The sequence below is a fragment of the Pseudorca crassidens genome, chromosome 4, assembly GCF_039906515.1.
Source record: "Pseudorca crassidens isolate mPseCra1 chromosome 4, mPseCra1.hap1, whole genome shotgun sequence".
Classification (NCBI taxonomy): Eukaryota; Metazoa; Chordata; class Mammalia; order Artiodactyla; family Delphinidae; genus Pseudorca; species Pseudorca crassidens.
Window position 1 is genome coordinate 145486422 of NC_090299.1, and position 23354 is coordinate 145509775.

General features: G+C 34.8%; 2 protein-coding genes across 10 annotated transcripts in view; one reads left to right on the top strand and one right to left on the bottom strand.

Annotated features, from left to right (window-relative positions):
- Window positions 1-23354, bottom strand: part of CCSER1 (coiled-coil serine rich protein 1) — a 1251132-nt gene that overhangs the window by 1214122 nt on the left and 13656 nt on the right. The window lies entirely within an intron of this gene.
- The window catches only part of LOC137223056 (uncharacterized), a 39385-nt gene continuing 20798 nt past the window's right edge, over window positions 4768-23354 (top strand). Inside the window, exon 1 of the mRNA XM_067734652.1 lies at window positions 4768-5037. Coding sequence (XP_067590753.1) covers window positions 4768-5037 — 270 coding nt within the window. The remainder of the gene's footprint in view (window positions 5038-23354) is intronic.

The window sequence follows — 23354 nt, forward strand, 5'->3', positions numbered from 1 at the left end:
ACAGGTGTTGCATATATTTTGTCTGCTTTTTGCTGTTTCAAGTTGGAGGGCAAATCTGGTTCATCAAATGGCATTTGTTTATATTCTTAATTATGGACTTCTGGTATGGTTTATGCTTTAAACTAGCTGTAAACTTCTACCACATGCAGATGATTCTTATATCTTTGTATTCCTCATACTATGAGTATTCTGGCCTTCTAGGCATCTCAGAGCACTTATTAGGAGATGTTTCTATACCCATCTCTTTGTGCCCCTTACTCAGGATTACAGAGTAACTTTAGATATTAAACAAACCTATCAGCCGCTCTACCAATGGAAATAGTTTAATCATGTAGGTATGTTGTTTCTGACTTGAATAAAAAGAAAAAAAAATCAGGTGCCTGTCCTGGCCTTCCTATGTGTCCACAATTGCCTTAGAACAATCTCTTTACGTGGGGCCTGTGCTCTTCCATAGTGACACTGGCCCCTGCAGTGGGTTTCTGTGTTTGAGACCCTGAACAATGGCCATTGGACAGAGGCTGACCTGGAAGGAGGATGTTATCCCAGACCCCTGAGAGCCCCTCTCTGCACAACCATTTTCTTATCCATAAACTGGAATTAATTACAGTAACTCTCTGACATAGTAGTTTTTCTTCAGGTTAAATGAATTAGTATATTTAAGGTATTTAACTGTACCCATAACTAGTACATGATCAATGCAGCTACTACAATTATGTCCTTCCAACCTTATTTCTCAGCTATTGTTAAAAGAGCCTTTCTATTATAAGCTGAAAAATTCTACTTATTAGTTTCTACATTTGAACTACACAAATAGCTTGCCTCTGAAGCAACTCCTCCTATTTCATCTTTCTTCCTGTGTATGTTATATCCTACTCCACTTCAAAATACAACTCAATTCTCATCTCTTCCATGAAAGGAAGCCTTTCCAGTTTACTTTAATACTCCCTGAGTTCTCCTAGAGCAACTAGAGACTATACTAACAGTTAAAGTCATGATCACATAAGGATTCAATGTTATTTCACATGTGATCATCTCTTTTTTTATCCAGTTGATTTAACACGAAGAAAGAGCATAACCTGCTCACCCAGTCAGACAAATTTGAATTTCATCTCTGTCACTTCCTACCTGTATAACCTTTGGTAACCATTTGATTTCCAGAAACTGGATCCTCAGTTTCTCTGCCTTTATTATTAAAATAATGCTGTTGATAAGATAAGTCTCTAGAATGCGTATACAAACATGAACACATCCCTTCTTTGAAATGAATATAGAATTCTTGAGAATGGAAATCATGTCTTGCATTTTTTCTGTATTCTCTATCCCTTACAGCAAATAGTATATATGAAGTAGTACTCTAAAAATTAGTTATGTTTTAAAGAGGGTGCTGGAACACAACATGTTTATCCAGAACTCTTCTAATTGTACAACTCAAACATTTATTGCTCTGTATTCTCATGGTGCACCCTCTCTCACTGTGCTAAGTAATGAAGTCTAGTAATCTCCTTACAATATACTAATCCCCACACACTATAATAATTAAAACAACTTCAAGGGACTTAGAGGTGGAATGTGTATCTAAGTGAAGAAACACTTCTGAAGTGTTTTTAACTTAAAACATCTTTATTATTTGGAAGTTACACTGGCAGATTACCAACAGAAACCCAAATTAATAAGGGTATGAACAAAAAGGTTTTTAAGAAAAGAATGTACTGCAGGCAACAGAAGGCTGAGTGAGTGTTTAACAGCAGTAACTCATTAAGTTAGGAATATTCTGTTTTCATGAGGGCAGATTGACACAATGGGCATTTAGGTTAGGTTTTAAAAGGAACTTTTTAATAACAATATTTTTGAGATTTTAGTTTGAGTAAACACTCAAAAGAAACTGGGGGATTTCTTTATCTAAATATTTTAAAAACATTTTCAAATTGCTGAGTTTAGTGCCAGGCAGATGGTGAAAGAATGTTAGCTATTAAGTCAGGCATGTCTAGGGTTAGAGAACAGAGAGATACTTCAAGGTTCTTTTCACATAGTCATGGCTACATATCAATAAGTTAGTCTGTAGGGGAAAAACAACAATGACAAAAATAATATAAACCTTATCCATAATACAACAGAAGGTATTAAATCTGTTTGGATGCCCAAGTACCGTTTCTATAGAAATCTAATTTTTGAGATAGAAACATTAGCATAAGGTCAATTTTTTGTAGATACACCACCTGTCTCCCAGGGGAAAAGTTCTGGACACTTTTGACTGGAAATAGACACATTTCAGTAGAGTGAGATGGGCAGGTGACTAGGCAGAAACCAAGATGCTGGGACTGTGAGGAAATCTGGGAACTTTAAAGGAACCTGGAAGTGAATGAGAGTCAAAGAGAATGTTGGAGCTGAACCAGATTGGAGGCTAGGGGAGATAAAAACATCATCGGGACAGAGAGAAGACAGAGGGTAAGAGAGAAGAGGAAAGGAGAGGAGAGCCCAGCACAAGTGGATTGTCATAGAAAATTCAGCCTGGAAAATTAAATAAAAGGGTTTATGCTAAGAACTAAGAATAAAACATGAAAGAAACACTAGATAAATACACAGAGGAACACAGTGATTCATACCCACAGAAACCAACAAGTAAGGAAACACAGACAAAGGTTAACTAATGAGGAAGGAAGAAATGTTAAGTATGTACTGAGAATGAAAGAGGCTGCTCTCATGCTTCACATTAAATCTTCTGCTGTGGTGTAGAGAGACCTATAAATTAATGCATTTCAGCAACATGATGGTTTATAGCAACTCCATGGTTTTTCAGATGATACCCTTTTCCTTTCGGAGAGTAAATTATTTTTCTCGTATCTCAATTAAACTTATCCCAAACTGTCTTTCTCATTATCTTTTTGTATAAATGACTATTCATCATTGTGTGGATAGCCACTGATAAAATGCAAATTTACACGCTTATTGCCAAAATTCTTGTAAATATCTTGAATTCACCATATATTCTTACCTCTGTGATAATATCTTCAAAATCAATACATTTCTAATGATTGTGGTTGAAAAATATATTTAGGAAGTAATTACATACTTAGAATAAAACATAAATACTTTAAATGATTAACTTTGTTACTGCTTTATTATCTAGCATCTTTGCAATTCTTTGAATTTGCAAGTATACAGAGAAGTATGGAGACTCCAAAATTTATTGATTAACTTTATTTTACCTGGTTTCATAATGCAAGGTGAAATCATCTATATGACTATCTATTATAATAAATATATATAAGAAGATAACATAAGGTTATGTTTCATTAAAGTCTAAGAATTCCACTACATTGATGCTTCCAATCAGCAACTGTCTCAGGAATTAAAAACTAAAACAAAAAAAAAAATCCTACCTAAAAAATTATATGGCCTCAGTCTAAGAATATCATCATCCTAAATTGATTAAACACTGGTAAATTAATTAAACCAACTATATAGGTTAATTATACACTATTTACATCAACTTGTATAAGATGATCCTTTAAATAAGTTTTAAAGGCTTTAGAATTCTTTTAACATTTACAAGAAAAATACCTGTAATTTGACTACACTAATGCAATTAGGTCCTTTTGCCTTAAATCTGTTTTTACTGCATCTGATTATTATTGTAAAATTATTTTACAAATCAAAAAAGGAAGGCTTAATTGAAATATATTCTTTAAACTTATATATGCATTTCACCTAGACTGACAGTAGCTAGAGAGTTAAAATCTAAGAATTATTCTGTGATTTAAAAAAATGCTATAAACTTTCAATGATTTAAAGAAAATACCTCCTTAAGGGCCCTAGTTCCAAAAACTGCTATGTCAAGGTTCTAAGTATATGGTGTACTATTCTATAATCTAGGATCACATACTTATTTTTCCTATATGTAGCTATTTTAATTTTCCTGTTATTTGTAATATGGGTTATACTTGTGAACTCATATCTTGAATCTTCATTCTTAAATTCTGGAAATCAACATCTCCAGCTTTAACCTGGCTTTCCCTAGAAATTTTAATATTGAACTAATGATCCTCTGGTTTCACTCGTTCTATTTTATCCTCTCAATTATATTTCTATTCCTTGAACTCACCTTGCCTCAGTCTTCACTACAAAATTTTCAACCCAATTCAGATTTGCTCCCTATGTCAACCAGCCCTTTAAGGTTAAAACAACTCTCTGATTATTAATGTCTTGTGCAGCCCCTATTTTAGCATTTACCACATTTGTATACCATCATGATAGAAATATGCAATTATAATCTGTTTACATATCTGTCTCCTTCAATAGATAAACTTTGCCTCAATGAAGTCAGAGTTCTCATTTATTGTTGTACATCTGATTACAGTTATCAGGAGTTTCTTCTCCTTTCCAAGATAGTTTAATTCTAAGCCATCCTCAAAGGAGTGGCTCCTTAACAGGATAATACTAGTGTAGTTCCAGGAATTCCAATTCACACCACATTTCCCAAACTAAACATTTTGGGCATAACCATAACCAAACCAACAAGGAGATTAAAATTCTTAGGAACGTAAGTCATTTTTTTTTCCTATTCTTATAGCATTTAGAAGAGTTTTAGGCACGTTTTAAACAAATAGTCCCTTACTGACTTCCAAGTGTAGGTATACAACTGGTGGTTGGGTTTAGTGAAACAATCTTTGGTACAGCTGGCATCAGAGAATATTCTACCAATGACAAGACATAAGCATTACACTAAGGTCAGGATTCTAGATACTCACAAACAGTACCAAGTAGATCATGGATGCAGCCTTGGAGCTGAGGATTAGAATCCAGGGGACGAAAGATGTAATTGCTGGTTTTCAAAGTGTTCAAGCTGTGAAACACCTATATGTCTTTGTGGTTTTGGTAAAAACCACATCAAATACTATTTTGACCCTCATCATTGTGCCTTATGGTTTATCTCTGTATGCTAGTATATTCATAAAACACCAATCCAAGTCTAAAAGACTCAAAAAAGAAAATCCAAAAAGAATGCAAGTTTTACCAATTGTCAAGAAGCAGCGAAAGGTAATTGTGGAGAATGGGATAAGGGAATGAGTGAGTGAGAGAATTTAGATTTCTATACAACAAACAGTAAACTATCAACAACAACAAAAAAACCTCTTTAGACAAAGTTGCATTTAACATACAGTAGCTGCTTCACAATTTCTTCTCCTTCTATTTCTGTAAGAATTCTAGACTACCTCTAATTTTCCTCCTCTATTTCTGAACTTATTATTTTAGATTATAGATTACTATCTATAATCTAAAATACCCAGTAAACTGTGTTCTTTCTTATGTAACTCAGTCTACCATCTCTGCTACTTTAGACCCCTATCCATTATCCTGATAACCAAAAAGAAGACCTTATTAGCCCAGCAACCCAAGTATGAATTCTTCTTTAGCCAACAACAATTGAAGATAAAAAATTACAACTATTCCTCGAATATTTTGATTGTCACTATACCTTAAATAACTGAATATAAATTTTTTGTATCAAAATAGTCATGTAACTGCAAGGATAGTTTCTGCCATAGACAAGCAATAGTAGGAGCCAAAATTTGAAGAAAAATATTTTAAACCTTAAGAATTTAGGAAATTGTAGCTATTATTTTCCTAAGTGATTTTTAAAAAATCGTCCTAATTCAATTCGTGTTAAGGAATACCTTCATGTAGCTTCTGAAATGCTACTAAGCAAAGTTTGAGAACCATTAGGTTAATAGAGGGTAGTAATTCAGGAAGCAATCACAAGTGCCGATAGCCTCTTGTTGACGTGTGACATCTTAAAAGTGCTTGTCAGCCCCTGACAAACATAAACCATGACAGCAGCACATATGCAGCTCTGAAAGTGAAATAAAGTGCATCCAAATTCAATCCCTTGCCAAAGGGTATGTTCAGCAGAAATGGCTAGACATTTTCAAAAATTTCAAAAGAAATGCTCTCCTTTCCAGAATGTCAAGGCCAACAAAGGAAGCATTCATACTGAATATACTTTCACACCCTATTTTCATTCCCACTTTATTACTTACAAATCCAAAAAGTCAGGTGATATGATGAGGTTCTCAAATGACCATTAACTTAATGGTACTAACCTTCTTTGGGTGGCAAATTTGGGATAAGTAAAGTTGAAGAATTTACAATAATCTAGGCCTCCTTCCCTTATCATCTGGGTGGGCTCAGTAAAGTGACCTAAACTTCCTCTCTCTCAGATATCTCATTGTAAAATAGGAATAATAATAGAAAACACTTCTTGTCACGTTGTGAATTAAACTAGATAATACATGTAAGGTATCTAGAAAAGTTTTAGATAGAAAGCAAATATTTAATCAGTATGAATTATCAATAATATGTAGAAAAACTGGAGATTTATGAACTAAAAGTTGAAGTCCTCTTTATTTCTCTATGCACTGATAGAAGGAACTATTAAATTCTTTGATCAAAAGTAAAAATATAATTTCCCCCATATTTTCATCAGTACAGAAAGAATAATTATAGCAGACAGATGCACAAAGTAAACCAAATCTAAAGCCTAGGAAGTTAAAATGAATACATTCTGAGTCAATTAAGAATGTTGTTCTCTTTCTACAAAAGCTATTCACTCAACTGCCAAATATAATTATTAAGAAATATTTTATTATCTCTATTTAGTACATTAAAAACTAATTTATCACATTTACCTGTCTTTAACAACACGACTAAATTTGGCATCATAAACTAAATATGTCACAAAATACTTCATTAATGATGTATGAGAAAGCACAAATTTAAAGATGATTTTATTTGAATGTGAGTACACAGCCAACCCTAAAAGACACAAAAATTGAAAATAATCATATGCTTCTCTTGAAATACATAAAAATATAATAAATCCAAACACATGAATAAAAATAATCTTGAATTGTGACATATCTGAATAATTTCCTTAGTTTCTTACTCCCTGGGCAAAGACATAAACTGTTTTAGACTCAGTTAAGTGGTGATCTAGTGACCTGAAATATTAACACGCTTATCTAAGCCACTGTTCCTGACATAACTCTAATCCACCATTTTTTAAGAACATAGTCCTTCTTACTTTCATATTCAAATACTGAATATTATAAATTCAATAGACAAAAATCACATGAGGCTATCCTTATATACCACAGAAGAACAAAAGGAATTGTTTCTTGTCACAGATCAAAAGGTAGCAACCACATCTTTGCAGCACCCTGCTGCTTCTGAATTAATATAGTTTATTTATGACTCATTGGACTCTCTTCCTGTCACTGCTCAAGTCACTTCCTACCACTGTTAGGGTTTTGATGTCTTGGCTTTTTTTTCAGACTACTAGAATACTGTTTAGGGTACTGGCACTCTCACTTAAATAAAGGATAAGTTTTAGAAGATTTTTCCAATTGAAATATACAATGCACTGTTTAACTTTTACAAACAAAAGGAGAAATACAAGCATTAAGAACTCATTTTAATTAAATACTTATTTGTCCAAAATGTCATTATCAGATGTAGAAGTGATAAGAGAAATATATATTCATATATTTATAGATTATGCTATTACAATCATTAAATATTAATGGAACATGAGAATTTATTATGCCAGAATGCATAAAATATGTAAATACGTAAAATATCAATCTTTCAATATGAGAACAGAAAAAAGGGAAAGCAAGTTACTAAAGGAAAGCCCTTCTGTTTTGCACTCGGGGGAAATAGGTAAGGTTGAGCTTCCCAAGTCAAAAAACGGGTCAGCCTGAGAAAACATGGCTTACACCTTCTACATCTACAACTTCACCAACGTATGTCTTTCCCACTTCACTACACTCCACATTCCAAGATACTGCAGCTCTTTGTTTTTTACCTTCTGAACCTGGAGCGTAGACCTGATATTGATAGTCTTTCTATCCAATGCAACATTTCTCTACTTGCTTAAAAAAATCAATTTTACAAAAGGAGTCCTTTAATTTCTCATTTTTACATACAGTTTAAAAGTGATTATTATAGTCATTGTGTTTGAATTAATTATAGTAAAATGCAACCAGCTAATCTGACAACAAGTATGTAAATGCTGAGAACATCTGTATAAAAATAAAATCTAACTCAGAGCTGTTGGAGAAATAAATGATTTATTATGTCTAAGCCACTAGAACAGTGCCTGGGACACAGTAAGTGCTAAATAAATATTAACTATTATTATAAACTGACTATGAAATCTGCTCTTATTTTGCATGAAGGAAGGGTGAAAAGAGAAGGTGGATACTGTCGACCTGCAAGAACTCAAGCAAAAGTCTTCAGCCAGAAGGAAAAGAACATAGGATGAGCAAATGGACAAGAGGAAACTTGAAGACTTCACAAGTTGACAGAGTAAATTCACTTTCCTCTTTACATTCACTTAGGATATGACATTACAAGTTGTACATTTTGATTAAGTATCTGCATAGGCAGGCAGTTTTATTTTGCATGATTTATATTTTTGGTAGCTTATCTCTTTCACAGCAGGATTTGAATTTTAAGTCTTTGTTTCTAGGGAATTTATTAATTGTGGTATATGTGATGCTTGGTAAAAACATCACAGCAAAGTACAGTGATGGTTTAGTCACATACTATACTGAGCACTGAGACCATCAATGAGATTGTTACCAATTTCACTTTACTTCATAATTTGTTTTCTAAGTCTCCATCGATCTCTTTTTTTCCCTAGTCTGCCTTTGTAGAACTATTTTTTCCACTAGTGTTTTCCATCTATTTCTTCCCATAGCCTCCATATCAAGCTTCATTACCTATCTTATCTCCCTTGTGATTCTTCAAGATTTCCCTCTCCAATGGAATCTCTCTCCAAACTATAAATAGGCATTGCACTCATTCATTCATCCTATTTCCACTGCTTTCTGTAACTGTCACTTGATAAAAACTAGTGTCCCAAGAGGCCTCCAATGACCTCCTAGTCATCAACCCTAACAGGCTTTTCTTGTAGCACTGGAGAATCTGCCCAACTTCTTTGTTTCAAAACATCTCATCTCCATTGCATTTGTTATCATTGAACTCTCTTGATGGTTCTCTGAACTTTTTAGTTGCTCAATATTATTCTATCACCCCAATTCTGACTCCAACCCCCTTCTTCTCTAATCTCTCCTTTATATATACAACCCAAGTTCACAGCTTCAATTTCCATCTTAGTGTACATTACTGTGATATCTACATCATCAGCCCTGTTAGGCCTGACCTCTAGATGAATTTTTAGTCTCAAATTCCTAACTTCCAAGTGCAACTCTCTCCAGTATACCTTCTCTCCTCCATCTATAATACCATTTTAAGGATTCACTTTGAAGGTGCCCATGTGTACTGGTTTGAGTGCAAGAATTCTATGGATTCAAATATTGCTCTGTCCTTCAGGTTGTGTGATCTTAGGCATGTTACATAAACTTGAAATTTTCCAATCTGTAAAATGAGAATAACAATTCTACCTACCAGAGGGTAGAATATAATACATTAATACATAGTACACAATACATGCAAATTGCTTGACACAGTGAAAGATCATGCTATAAGTATTCAGTAACATTAGATACTAAGATTTTAATTATCAAACTTATCATGTAAGTATAATTAATAAAAGTAAAAATGGCTTGACGCAATTCCTGAAATAAAGTGATTCTCGATAAATGTTAAGCAATATTTATTATTCTGGCAAAACATATCAATCGGTATATCAAACATGGAGGCAGCTATGTTAAAACGAACAGAATACGGAGCTTACAGTCAAGAGAACTGGATGTGAAAACTAGCTGAAATGTAAAGCAATGTGAACAAAGTCACTACATTCTGTGTAAAATAAAAAGCTTTGAAAAACTGAACTCTAAGGATTCTATCATTCAATGGCTCCATGAGTAGGCTATTCAATACATCCAAATATTGACTCCTTATCAATTCCCCCTTCAGATTTTTCCCTACTGTGCTTTCTCTTTCTAGTAAATAAACCACCATCTTCCTAGACACCTAAGCTAGACATTAACAAACTTCCCCATGTCTTCTCCCCCATGTCAGAATATGACATCAACATTTAACCAAGTGCTAAAGGAAAGAACTACGATTCACTTGCAATACCTTTTCTTTAAAACCAGGCACTGGCAAACTTAAAACCTAATAGCAACTCTGAGCTTACTGATCTACTGCTCAAAATGCTGAGTGCTTCCCATGATCTTCAGAATAAATTCCAAATTCCACTGCCCAGCTTTCAAGGTATTCTACCACCTGATCTCAATTTACCCTTTTGCTGTTATTTCCTACAACTTCCCTTCAGGCATACTCTACCCAGCTGAATTGAAATAATCAGTGCTCTCGGCACATTCGTGATCTTTTCTGTCTGGCACACGTTCACATAATCTACTCTGCCCAAATGTGCTTTCTGATGTTTGGATATCTAAATCACACTTCAGTGGACACTGCAGGCTGCCTACTCATAATCCATTCTCCAGTAGCACATGGATTTTCAGTGCAGTATGTCCAAAACTCTCCCCACACAAATGAATACTCAGGGAAAATCAAACCCCATTTCCAACTCCACGGATGAGCCTTGGTTCACTTATGCCAATATGCACATTCCTTCATCCAGGCCATAGGTTAAGAGTAAACATGTATCCTAGGCACTCCAATCAAGGCGGATCTTAGAGTGCTTCCTTGAAGTACTAGGGCAGTATTTCTTCGTCTAGAGATTGTTATGCACAGTTGTGAGTCTCAGAATTTGCTCTTGCCATACTCCTACAAGTCAAGGAAAAGAGCAGAGCTGATACCCAACCTCAGAGAGAAAGAAAGCAGAAGTAGTGAATGGACTGTATTTGAACAACAAATTCCCTGTGTTAAGATACTTTGATTACTTACTTGGAGGCAAAAACACTTTAAATTGATATATATACACATACTTCATGATCAAATTCAAATACAATCTAGAGATGAACATAGTCTCTCCTTTAAAATCCCATCACTTTTTATATGCACTTTAATGGCATTTACATTCAATCAATTTAATGCATTAAGGTATAGTATATTCGTCCTAACTACCTTCCTTAGAACACAAGCCAATCTGTACCAGATCCATGTCTAATTCATCTCGGTATTTTTCACAATGCCTTACACATTGCAAAAATAGGATAACTGTTTAATATTGAAAAGCTGAACAAATGGAAAAAAATCAATTTATGTAATTATCTCCTAGGAGCAATTGTTTTAATAAAATATAAAATGATTATCTAAGTATTCTCTCCAATTGTATTCTCTGCACCATGACTCTTCTTAACCACACGAAATATCCTGGAACTCTATTAATGTATTCTAGATTATTAAAATTGGAAAGCATTGAGAAAAGTATATACTAAATATTAAATTCCTATTAATGTCTTTTGTAGCTTGAATATATGTATTCCATTTTAAATGACTGATTTAAATGTTAAGCTGTAAGAAAAAAACTCCAAATGGTAGATTTTATAAATCCTATAGAATCGTGTTAAAATTAAACATTTTTTAACAATTACATATTGAACATATTGCATCTAAATAAGCAATTCCTAATTATAAATATACCTTTTTGCAGAAACCCTGTATCATGCTTTTTAAAAATTCTAAAATATAGCAGTAACAATATATTAAAACGCTACCTGTCCAATTTTACCTCTTTTGGCTTTTATTATTCCATTTCTTTTTTTCACTATCATTTCATTTTGCATAAGTAACAATTTTCTTAGATACATTTGTAAGTATTCCAGGCACCGTTTTCATTATTCAGTGATAGGAGGACTTTAGTTCTAATTGCTTTGACAGCTTTGCTTTAAATCTTTCATATTCTCATTCATGCTAATCAACCAAGCAAGTCTTTGTCAACCCAGAGCATGGTTGTGGAAGCTTTTATTGAATCAAATGCTTTATTTTTATGAGGGAGAGAAAAAAGATAATCCATTCGATAAGACTTTAATGATTGTACTTTAAATAAACTCCAACCACAAAACGATAATGCTAAAATGATGAGAAATATTGTATATATATGTGTATATATATATTCGTTCACTGAATAATTATATAGATCCTTAAATAGACAAGTTATTAAAGCCATATGTATAAACACTAAACCTACACACTACGTCACATGTGTTTTCTATAAAGGTATTTAGATTGAGTAAAACATGGCTTACTGAGTAAGATATCAGTCTTTCTTTTTAATAATTACAATGTCCTATACATGAAAAGATCATGGTGGTCAGAACTGGTTTTAACAACATACTGCTGGTTATATTCAGGACACTGACAGGGGTGATGAAGATGCATGAGGTACAAGTACAAATAAATGTTTTTATGTTCAGAACACTTCACAAGCTAGTAATGATCTTTTTTTTGAAAAAGGTGAGTTTCTACACATACATAACTGGTAACAAATCATGCATCTCTTTCATTTAAAGTGGCAAGACGCAGGATTGAAAACTTGTCCCCACCAATGACCAGGCAATAACTTATTAGAAATGTGTGAAACCCCACATTTTCCCCACATTTGCGACTGACATTACTGTGGGAAACCTATTCAAAAAGAATAGGAAAACAAATTTAAAACACAGACTAATTAATACTGATTTTTATTCCTCTGAAAAATTGAGCATGGCTCAGAAAGTCAGCATAAACACGGATGATTTGACTTTATGATATTATCCTATCTATAAAGTTTCTAATTATTTTACACTGAAAAACATAAGATGTGGGTGGGATAGGGAGGGTGGGAGGGAAGGAGACGCAAGAGGGAAGAGATATGGGGATGTATGTATACGTATAACTGAGTCACTGTTATAAAGCAGAAACTAACACACCACTGTAAAGCAATTATACTCCAATAAAGATGTTAGAAATAAAATAAAAAAGAAAAATTTAAAAACAATTAAAATTTTTAAAAATTTTTAAAAATTAAATAAACCATAAAGTGTTTGATTTTAAGAATAATAAAGACAACTTGAATATGAAAAATATTTTCCCCTTTATTGGATATTTCTATTTTTCCTGTGTCCCTGAATATTTTAAGCAAAGTTCTAAATAACTTCAAGATCAACAGGTTTGTAATAATTAAATTTTCAGCTAAGAACAAGCGTAGTTCTGATTTTAAAAAAGTATCTAAAATTTCATGGTTTGATCACTATGAACACTTTTCTCTAAAACTGTCGTACAGAGGACAAAGTTATTCATAAGTTTATTTCTAATATCAGTTACTTCCTTCTCCCAAAGGTGAACACATTTTTTTAAGAATCATTCACTGTTTGCCTTGAAATCTACTAGTCCAGCTACTCTAACGTATTTCCCAGTTGATGCTGGGTTAATAGCACTACCTCCAATATGTACTGGAGTCAACTATATTCTTTAATTAGCAATGAAAAAGAAGTAGACAATTTCACCAATGTCAGACTTCCACTATTTTTTAAAGGGCTACCAAAAGGCTTCTCCTCACTAGAACGAAATATGCAAATGTTTATGAAGAAAACTATAATTAGTCTCCATGTCTATATAGTGAAGAGTTTAAGAGCATGGATTCTGGGCCCTACCTCATAGGTTGGCTCCTGCTCTACTACTTTCTGTGTGAACTTGGGTTATTTACTTAACATCTCTAAGCCTCAAAATCCTCATCTGTAAAACAAGCAAATTACCACCGGTCCATTAGGTTACTGTGAGGACTAAATGAGTTAACATGCGTAACATACATACCAGTGGCTGATAAATCCTAAAAATGATATCAGTATTGCCTATTACCTGCTGTTATAAATATTACTGGATTTCTGGACTTCCCTGGTGGCACGGTGGTTAAGAATCTGCCTGCCGGGCCTCCCTGGTGGCTCAGTGGTTGAGAGTCCGCCTGCCGATGCAGGGGACGCAGGTTCGTGACCCGGTCTGGGAGGATCCCACATGCCGCGGAGCGGCTAGGCCCGTGAGCCATGGCCGCTGAGCCTCCGCGTCCAGAGCCTGTGCTCCGCCAACAGGGGAGGCCACAACAGTGAGAGGCCCGCGTATCGCAAAAAGAAAAAAAAAAAGAATCTGCCTGCCAATGCAGGGGACACGGGTTCGAGCCCTGGTCCAGGAAGATTCCACATGCCGCGGAGCAACTAAGCCCATGCACCACAGCTACTGAGCCTGTGCTCTAGAGCCTGCAAGCCACAACTACTGAGCCTACATGCCACAGCTACTGAAGCCTGTGCACCTAGAGCCCATGCTCCCCAATGAAAGAAGCCACTGCAGCGTGAAGCCCATGCACCGCAAGGAAGAACAGCCCCCGCTCGCCACAACTAGAGAAAAACCCACACACAGCAATGATGACCCAATGCAGCCAAACATACATACATACATACATACATAAAATTTTAAAAATATTACTGGATTTCTGAAATAGATGCCACAAGAAACAAAGTTTTTCCAAAATCAAAATACTTTTTACATTCTAAAATATATTTTACTACTCACATCTTTATTAAGGATGTGACCTACTTGTAAAACAAAGCATCCAGAAAAATGACTCCGGAAATCGAAATACAGTATTCCTACACCCTATTGAAAGCAGATGTACAGATGAGTTCGGGTTAGAGGTTCAGCTTGATAGCACAAGGGAAGGTAATAGAGGAAAGAATAGTTTAGCTAAAGCCAGAAGCATGAATTAACAGTGAGGTCACAGGAAATCAAAATAACTGTCCAGTGAGGCTCAAATGAGATAGAGTTTGGGAAAGCAGTTTACAGACTAAAACTTCTCCTGAGGAATGCTGTGGTTGTGCTTGTTACTGCAGGCAGATAGATCCCTTCCTCTGATTCTCTCTGATCAAAATGTCCTTTGCTCCAATGTCAGAAGCAAATCTGTACCAACCCTGCACCATAAAATCTACATTTCCTATAGAATATGCATTCCTATGTGCCTTTTTTTTTTTACTACATTGTCGACCCAAGTATACTAACAATGCAAATGATTTTTACAAAATTATTATTATTTTCTGATTGAATATTTTCAAGAGACTAGTACTGAGTTTTTCAAAGTAAATCCATGGACACTCTGGGCAGTCTAGAAACTACTAGAATTTACAAACACTATTTTTTTTGTTTATGCACACATGCTTATTTGGGGGGAAAAAAGGACCTATTTAATTTCCTCAACTCCCAAAAGGTGCCTATAACTTTAAAAGTTGTTACTAAAATTCACTCTTGAAACAATCTCTTCTAGTAACTTACCTTGCTCAAAATAACTCACATTCTAACCTACATAAGTTCACAATCATATGCAGTACTATTTTTCTTTTAATGAAGTCACATTAGTATACCCAATGGCATGGCCTTTCTGTTTTTCTATATAAATGTGAAAATTACTCTAAGTATTTATGTGTATTGATGTATTCATTTCATTTTCAAACCTGAAATAATTTTGTCATGTAGATTTTTTTAGGACTTTAAGCCTCTTGCTTCCAGTACACTGATTTCGTCAAATACTAGTGATTTTGAGGCATATATTTAATAAAGTTATTTTTTCAGAATAATTTATATTAGCCTCTTAGATGCTTGATCATTGCCAACATTATTTGTACATCTATGGGTACTAGGTGCATATTTTAATAAGCCAGAAATAACCTCTGGTTTGTAAAAGAATTTTTTATAATGGAATACTTTATTTGATATAATAAGCAGCTACATAGATGAGATGAAATAAGTTATTCCATCACACACAAGGTATGCAGTCACTGACAAATTGTCTGATTTTTCTGTGCCTCAATTTTTACAACCCAAAATGGAAATTGAAAACAACCTATCTTATTGATTTGTCTTAAGAATAAAATGAGAGCATGAAGTTGAGCACTTAGCACTGAGTCTTGCACATAAAAGATACTCAATAACTGTTAAGTTTATAAGTTTGTAAACAAAGTTCTAAAAGTAAATAAACAGTAAATAAATCACTAAACCAGTAAATAAATAAACAAACCAAAATACAAGTAGTAGCCTGAAGACAATCAAAAGAAACACTATGGTTTAACTTCATAAACTATTAAGATCATGAAAATGAATGGTTAATCCTATATTAAAAATACTTTTTTAAGGATATCATAGTGTCTTACAAGGGAAGTTATCTGTGTGTTTTTTCAGAGATTAATAGCAGCATTGATGCATTCAGCAAAAGTCAGAGACTGGCCAAAGCAGTGCCACATCTTCAAGTTAAGGAAAACTGATCATCTTCTAGTGTAATATTTTCAAAAGCATGCTCTTCTAATAGATATATCATCATTTGGATAAATAATCATCAACTATTAAGGTATTTTATGAACATTCTCTGGTCACATCAAAATTGGCTAATATTAAAGGTACACTGATTTACCTTAGCCAACGCCAATAACAGTTGAAAGTTAACAGAATTATCAATAGTAAATTAATCTTCCAATCCCCACCTGTCTTTTATTATTTAACTCACAGCTTTTTTGTGCTCTATTCCTTGAACCAAGTAAAAGCTGGTGGACCAAACTTACAACATGATGGTAACTGTTTTTCCAGACAAAATCAGAAGTAATAAGTACTGTAGGACAGATGATTTTCGGAGGAAAAAGATGATGTAAAGATCATATTCTTGGGGCTTCCCTGGTGACGCAGTGGTTGAGAGTCCGCCTGCCGATGCAGGGCACACGGGTTCGTGCCCTGGTCTGGAAAGATCCCACATGCCGCGGAGCGGCTGGGCCCGTGAGCCATGGCCGCTGAGCCTGCGCCTCTGGAGCCTGTGCTCCACAACGGGAGGGGCCACAACAGTGAGAGGCCCACGTAACGCAAAAAAAAAAAGATCATTATTCTTTTCATTTGTTAAATTTAAACATGAGAAAAAGTCTAATGTGAAGAACCTGCCAGTATATATCTTTTACTCTATTTTTTTTCTATTGGATAGTTGAACATACTACTGTTGGGTTGGTGCCTTTCTTACATATTCTGGGTACTTAACCAGTTATATTCCTTGTAAATATTTTCTTCTTCTCTGTGATTTGTCTGTTAACTTATGGTGCCCTATGATGTTCAGATATTCTTAACTTTCATTAAAAATATCAATATTTTCCTCCAAAATTGTCAATTACTTCTTTTAGATTTTTACTTTAAGGGCCTTTGTTCAAGTCATCCTTCTCACTCAAATACTAAGTAAAAAAATAAATAATAAAAATACTGTTCTATACTTCTCTAAGCTTCTCCAAGCTCTGTGTGTTTTTTAAAACATTTTGCAATTTCTAGAAAATATAAACATAAGAAATTCTGAGGCCTAAAATATTTTTCTTTCTATATTTAATTAAAATGTATAAAATAAAAATATAAGACAAAAATTTCAACAAATTCATACACTACCAGGAAATGTGGTGATACAAAAGTGACATGGATAGAAAAAAATTATTCATTCCAGGAAGAATATTTAAAGTTCAGTAGTTAAAAAATAAAGAAAGCCATTCACACAAATAAAAAATTAGTGAATGAATACCTGCTATACATATCTATATATAATATGTATTACATTTATTATATTAATACCTGTTGTGTTCGTGTCTGTTTACCTACTTGCCAGAAAATGAGACTACAACAATGGGAATAAATAAACATGATCTCTGTTCTCAGGAGCAGTCTAAGAAAAATATTATCTAAATAATATCACAAAGAATTGAAAATAACAGCTACCTTGAGTGCTATCAAAGAAAGGTACCTCATGCCATGTGAGATTAAAATAGTATAAAGAAAAGATGTTTGAATTGAGAGATGAAGCTTGGGAAGAAACTGGCTAAAGAAAGCATGAATGAGAGAGCACTCCAGGCAGTATGAGGAACACACACAAATGTCACAGTTACTTCTCATATTCTCTCTTCGTCCTAGTCCACTGAGCTAAGTAAGCAAAAGAACCACCATCATACAGGAATTTGGCTTAGTCTCCTAGGTACTCAAAAGTAAGCCTTGCTCATTTTTCATACATCCAACATCAACACTAGTGTGTGGCACAGAGTGGATGCTCCATAAATATTGAGTGATTTGAAGTAAATTTTCTCAATTCCTGCTATTGCAACATATATGTCCTTTCATTCTGAAAAACTGCACAATAAATACAACAGAGCTTATACCCCAAAATTAGGGCTTTGCAGAAACACTCAAACATCTATGTATTTATATCACAAAGTTCTAAACAAAACCAAAACAATTTTTATAAAAACATCGTATGCCTAAAAAGACATGTAAAATCTCTAATTATAAAAAGAAATAATACAGGAAATACATAAACTTTTTCTTATTTTATAAAAAAGGTGAAAGTAGGGCTTCCCTGGTGGCGCAGTGGTTGGGAGTCCGCCTGCCGATGCAGGGGACGCGGGTTCGTGCCCCGGTCCGGGAAGATCCCACATGCCGCAGAGCAGCTGGGCCCGTGAGCCATGGCCGCTGAGCCTGCGCGTCCGGAGCCTGTGCTCCGCAATGGGAGAGGCCACAACAGTGAGAGGCCCACATACCGCAAAAAAAAAAAAAAAGGTGAAAGCAGTTAGGTGAAAAGGGTATTCCTCTATTGTATTTTGCATTTGCCTGTATTAGTATACTTTGCGTGCAGCTGTAATTACCTGGTAAAGCTGAATATTATGCTGGGGAGAAATCACACATGAACCAAATTCCACATTTTACTAACGTAATTCCCCTATTCATCAATCCTGTAGGAGCTAATTCACATTACAGAAAAATGCATTACAGCAGAACAGACTGTACTTAATTGTCTGGTGCCAACTAGGTATTGCTTGCAACTCAGAGTGCAGCAAAGGAAACTCCCTAGGCGGGTTAGAGTTGTCATGGAAGGTTTCATGGAGCCAGGCCTGTAATGACTGCTGAGATTTGCATAAACAGAAAGGATTAAATGCATATGCTGCATATGTGAGAGTGTTCTAAGTTACATGACCTTAACAAAGTGGAAGATCTATGTTTGGATTAGTAAAGTGTGGCGAGTTTACAGAGGGCTTCAAAAGCCAGGCAGAGAAGTTCACATTCATTGAATAATAAAAGAGAAATAAAATGTAGTTTTGGAAGGAGAAAGTGCTATGAGAAAACAACCATTTGGAGGCTGTAAGGAAAATATTTATTGCTCTATGCTATGTAAAGTACAAGATCATCAATAAAACATGACAGCCCACTTGTCAGACCTGTTTGAGTATATACTGAATCACCTTTGCATAAGCTGAATACAAATCCTTTAATGTGCTAAACTGAAAGCATACATGGCCAACACTGTCTAAATGAAGTTGACCTGCAGTGGGCAACCATACTTTCATAATTCAATTTTACATATGAGTCATCCTTAAATTAATAAGCGTAGTAACTTGGCATATTAACCATTGTCGTGAATTATTTTTTGATTGCTCATGAGGGAAATGACATTTAATTGACATGACTGAAAAACACACATTTCTACTCTGCGGATTTACTTATCATACAGTCATCTATTATACTATGGCTCTTCCACTAGAATTAAAACACTTAGAAGACATAGCCTCTGTCGTTCACTTTTTGAAGTTATTCAGTGGCCTAGTATTGTCTCTTGTACAAAGTGCATGCTTAATAAATGATTACAAAACGTATAAGGAACAGATGAATGACGATCTATGCCTACAAATATGAATAATGCTAAAGTATATCTGGCCAAAGGAAAAAAATGTATGCACAAACTTATCATGTAAACTAGAAAGGGCTTGTTACCATATTATCCGTCACCCTCTGTGATGGTTAAATGGTATGTGAAATTCTGGCTTAGCTATGGTGCCCAAATGTTTGGTCAGACACTAACCTAGATGTTGCTGTGAAAAGTATTTTGTAAACATGATTAATGTCTATAATCATTTGACATTAAGTAAAGCAGATCACCTTCAATAATGTGGGTGGATCTCACTGAATCAGTTGAAGGCCTAAAAGCAAAAACTGAAATTTCCTGGAGATGAAGGAATGCTGCCTCAAACTGTAACACAGAAATCCTGCCTGATTTTCCAGCCTGCTGGCTGGCCCTACAGATTTCAGATTTGCCAGCCACCAGAATCACACAAACTAATTCCTTAAAATGAATCTTCTTGTAGACAGGTGATATGGATATATACACAGTTGGCTCTGTTTTTCTGAAGAGCACTAACTGATGCACGTGTTCCCCTCACAAAAAAAAAAAAAACTAAAAAACACCTGCATTATTAGGAAAAAATTTTATAAGACAAATCCCATTATAGAAAAACACATTGCTATATACATGTATATGTCTGTACATATACATATTTAACAAAGATTGATCCAAGTTTTGACTTAATGTCAAACAATGTCAAAAAAATTTTAATTCACTGATATTGGTACAAGCACTTAAACCGGTTTTGGTCGGGGGTGTAAATTGCATTACTTTTATTATGTTGAAGAAGAAAAGAAGATTGTAATCATAGCAGGCCCCCATCTTTTCATGGCCATAGTCTAAATCAGAGGCAACCATCACTTTTGGTCCCTAAGGAGTCCTAGGTCTGACTGAGAGCTGAGGAGTCCTAGGGCTACGCTTACACAACGCAAACGATCCACATGGTGCCTAAAATTCACCTTTTTCTCCTAACAGTTACATTATAAAACACCTAAACTGTAAGCATACATCATATGTACTCTTGAGACAGTTTTAAGGCAACTTTACTTTTAGATGGATTAAACCATAGTATTTTTTTTTTCGTATTAGTCATCCATTTTATATACATCACTGTATACATGGTCAATCCCAATCACCCAATTCATCACACCACCACACCCAACCCCCGCCACTTTCCCCCATTGGTGTCCATTCGTTTTATCTCTACTTCTGTGTCTCAACTTCTGTGCTGCAAACTGGTTCATCGGTTCCATTTTCTAGGTTCCACATATATGCGTTAATACACGATATTTTTCTCTTTCTGACTTACTTCACTCTGTGTGACAGTCTCTAGATCCATCCACGTCTCTACAACTGACCCAAGTTTGTTCCTTTATATGGCTGAGTAATATTCCATTGTATATATGTACCACATCTTCTTTATCCATTTGTCTGTCGATGGGCATTTAGGTTGCTTCCATATGACCTGGCTATTGTAAATAACGCTGCAATGAACATTGAGGTGCATGTGTCTTTTTGAATCATGGTTTTCTCAAGGTATATGCCCAGTAGTGGGATTGATGGGTCATATGGTAGTTCTATTTTTAGTGTTTTAAGGAACCTCCATACTGTTCTCCATAGTAGCTGTATCAATGTACATTCCTTCCAACAGTGCAACAGAGTCCCCTTTTCTCCACACCCTCTCCAGCATTTCTTGTTTGTAGATTTTCTGATGATGCCCATTCTAACTGGTGTGAGGTGATACCTCATTGTAGTTTTGATTTGCATTCCTCCAATAATTAGTGATGTTGAGCAGCTTTTCATGTGCCTCTTGGCCATCTGTATGTCTTCTTTGGAAAAATGTCTATTTAGGTCTTTTGCCCATTTTTGTATTGGGTTGTTTGCTTTTTTAATATTGAGCTACATGAGCTGTTGATATATTTTGGAGATTAATCCTTTGTCCGATGATTCATTTGCAATTTTTTTTTCCCATTCTGAGGGTTGTCTTTTCGTCTTGTTTACTGTTTCCTTTGCTGTGCAAAAGCTTTGAAATTTCATTGGGTCCCATTTGTTTATTTTTGTTTTTATTTCCATTACTGTAGGAGGTGGATCAAAAAATTTCTTGCTGTGATTTATGTCAAAGAGTGTTCTTCCTATGTTTTCCTCTGAGAGTTTTATAATGCCCAGTCATACATTTAGGTCTCTAATCCATTTTGAGTTTATTTTTGTGTATGGTGTTAGGGAGTATTCTAATTTCATTCTTTTACATGTAGCTGTCCAGTTTTCCCAGCACCACTTATTGAAGAGACTGTCCTTTCTCCATTGTATATCCTTGCCTCCTTTGTCACCAGAAATTAGATGACCACAGGTGCATGGGTTTATTTCTGGGCTTTCTGCCCTGTTCCATTGATCTATCTTTCTGTTTTTGTGCCAGTACCATATTGTCTTCATTGCTGTAGCTTTATAGTATAGTCTTAAGTCAGGGAGTCTGATTCCTCCAGCTCTGTTTTTTTCCCTCAAGACTGCTTTGGCTATTCAGGGTGTTTTGTGTCTCCATACAAATTTTAAGATTTTTTGTTCTAATTCTGTAAAAAGGCCATTGGTAATTTCATATGGATTGCATTAAATATGTAGATTGCTTTGGGTAGCATGGTCATTTTCAAAATATTGATTCTTCCAACTCAAGAACATGGTATATCTCATCATCTGTTGGTATCATGTTTAATTTCTTTCATCAGTGTCTTACAGTTTTCTGCATACAGGTCTTTTGCCTCCTTAAGTAGGTTTATTCCTGGGTATTTTATTCTTTTTGTTGCAATGGTAAATGGGAGGGTTTCCTTAATTTCTCTTTCAGATTTTTCATCATTAGTGTATAGGAATGCAAGAGATTTCTGTCCATTAACTTTGTATCTTGCAACTTTATCAAATTCATTGTTTAGCTCTAATAGTTTTCTGCTGGCATTTTTAGGATTCTCTATGTATAGTATCATGTCATCTGCAAACAGTGACAGCTTTACTTCTTCTTTTCCAACTTGTATTCCTTTTATTTCTTTTTCTCTGATTGCCATGGCTAGGACTTCCAAAACTATGTTGAATAACAGTGGTGAGAGTGGACATCCTTGTCTTGTTCCTGATCTTAGAGGAAATGCTTTCAGTTTTTCACCATTGAGAATGATATTTGCTGTGTGTTTCTCATATATGGCCTTTATTATGTTGAGGGAGGTTCGCTCTATGCCCACTTTCTGGAGAGTTTTTATCATAAAATAAAAATTGTGTGGAATTTTGTAAAAAGCTTTTTCTGCGTCTGTTGAGATGACCAGATGGTTTTTATCCTTCAATTTGTTAATATGGTGTATCACATTGATTGATTTGTGTATACTGAAGAATCCTTGCATCCCTGGGATAAACCCTACTTGATCAGATGTATGATCCTTTTAATGTGCTGTTGGATTCTGTTTGCTAGCATTTTGTTAAGGATTTTTGCATCTAAATTCATCAGTGATATTGGCCTGCCATTTTTGTTTTTGTAGTATCTTTGTCTGGTTTTGGTATCAGGGTGATGGTGGCCTCATAGAATGAGTTTTGGAGTGTTCCTTCCTCTGCAATTTTTTGGAAGAGTTTGAGAAGGATGGGTGTTAACTCTTCTCTAAATGTTTGATAGAATTCGCCTGTGAAGGCATCTGGTCCTGCACTTTTGTTTGTTGGAAGATTTTTAAACACAGTTTCAATTTCATTA